Here is a 1,910-nt window from a genome sequence, read left to right on the forward strand (position 1 = left end):
TTTTTACAGCGGGGGCGGTAAAATTGAACAGACAACAAACAGACATGGCTGTTAATTGGGCTGGAGGACTTCACCATGCCAAGAAATCGGAGGCATCTGGTTTCTGTTATGTCAATGATATCGTGCTTGCCATCCTTGAGTTACTGAAGTAAGTTTATGATGGGAACAAGATAAAATTATAAAGTGTCAAATTCAAGTATTTAAATGTTTGAAGATATGGATTGTAATTATTATTTCAGTGAGTTTTCATAGCCCATGTTGAACTCGTACAGTTTCAATTAAGAAAACACCAAGCTCTGCCCAGTTTGGCTTCAGCAAGAAGTTTAAACTAAAATACAGGCAAGCTGAAACAATAACTAATAGGAGATAGGTTTAAAACAGATATTTAGAAGTACTTCTTTACACAGAGGATAGTGACCTTTTGGAACTTGCTGCTACAGGAGGCTGAAGGAAGCAGACAGCAACAACAGATTCAAAAAAGAGATTAGGCATAATCATGGACAAGAGGTCTGTAAATGAATGTTAAAGATCCAAGCAACAATGCACCCTGTAAAACGCTGTATGCTGTAATTCTAGACGGTGGGGAAGTACTAGGGTAGCAGACTTCAGAAAATGGACAGGCTTACATGCTTTCTGTAAACATTAATCTCCTGTTGCTACTCATGGGGACAGAATAGTGGGCTAGATGGATCACTGCCCTGACCCTTTAGGGCAGTCATGCTCACAGTCATACACCCATTTGGTTTCTCAGTATGCTTGCTTGTTTCCTATCGTTTGAGTCATTACTAAACCAAACAGGAATATTCAGGGAAGATCATGCACTGAGCTTCCTTGGGTTGTTTCATGAATTAATGTGTTGTGTGAATTCATGTAACATTCATTAATGTTATGAATAAATAATGAAATAACAGCTGTGCTGCTGTGACTGCAAAATAAAAAATGAGAGGACTAATGAAAAAGTGATCATATAATTAACTTAAAGCAGTAATGCTTCACTAAAATTTCAAATCCTGAGTGTTACTTGTACTGCTTCAGGGGACTGTATCCCTTCTACTAACACATAAATCTTTTTTTTTACAAAAAATATTCTAGGTATTTGACTCTTGTGAATGAAGCAGCTGAGTCTGCTGGTGAGGGATGGGGAAAGCAGCTGTAATCTGGAAGTGTTTTTTAAAGTTGGAAAAAGTTTCTAAAGACACTAACAAATAGTTAATATTAACATATTAATTAAGACATTCATTTTAATGTACAGCATGTATTCAGGATGTGTCTCTGCAGTCTAAGAAAAGCAATAGGATTTTCTGTGGTCCAGTCTTGAATTTTTTAGCTTAATATGCATGTGAAGAAAGGAAACTTATGGGTTATGTAACCACAGGAAACTGTCCTGTTCGGTGTCTTGTTAAGCAAAAAATCTTAGCCCATCGGAAATTATGGCTGCTCAGACTCGCTTTCTATAGCACTATGCAAAGCATGATGAAAATGCATCTTCTGATGTTGATAGACTTTGTTCTTTACTGAACAACATGGAATTTAAGGGATGCTTACTGTTGTTTCCAGTGCTCTGAGGCTTCAGACAACTGGTTTCTTTATCCATCTCAAATAAACTGATTTGAAACTTGCAGTATTTAAGGAAACACTAAGCAGTAGTGTAACAATTTCATGCTAATAGTAAGTGTGATACACTTGGAAATAAGAATGTGCCTATCTTTACAAGTTGCAGAGGTGAAGAAGAAAAGTCGATGGAAAATAAGTATTTAAATTTATAGAATCATAGAATGAGAAAAGTCGTGGAAAATAAGTATTTAAATTTATAGAATCATAGAATAGAATCATAGAATGGTTTGGGTTGGAAGGGACCTCTAAAGGTCATCTAGTCCAACCCCCCTGCCGTGGGCAGGGACATCTTCAAC

General features: G+C 36.8%; 1 protein-coding gene across 1 annotated transcript in view; it reads left to right on the top strand.

Annotated features, from left to right (window-relative positions):
- HDAC2 (histone deacetylase 2) overlaps positions 1–1,910 on the top strand; it is a 19,534-nt gene that overhangs the window by 2,744 nt on the left and 14,880 nt on the right. Inside the window, exon 4 of the mRNA XM_009289142.2 lies at positions 10–148. Coding sequence (XP_009287417.1) covers positions 10–148 — 139 coding nt within the window. The remainder of the gene's footprint in view (positions 1–9; positions 149–1,910) is intronic.

Source organism: Aptenodytes forsteri, unplaced genomic scaffold, assembly GCF_000699145.1.
Source record: "Aptenodytes forsteri isolate BGI_AS27 unplaced genomic scaffold, ASM69914v1 Scaffold217, whole genome shotgun sequence".
In the NCBI taxonomy this organism is placed as follows: domain Eukaryota; kingdom Metazoa; phylum Chordata; class Aves; order Sphenisciformes; family Spheniscidae; genus Aptenodytes; species Aptenodytes forsteri.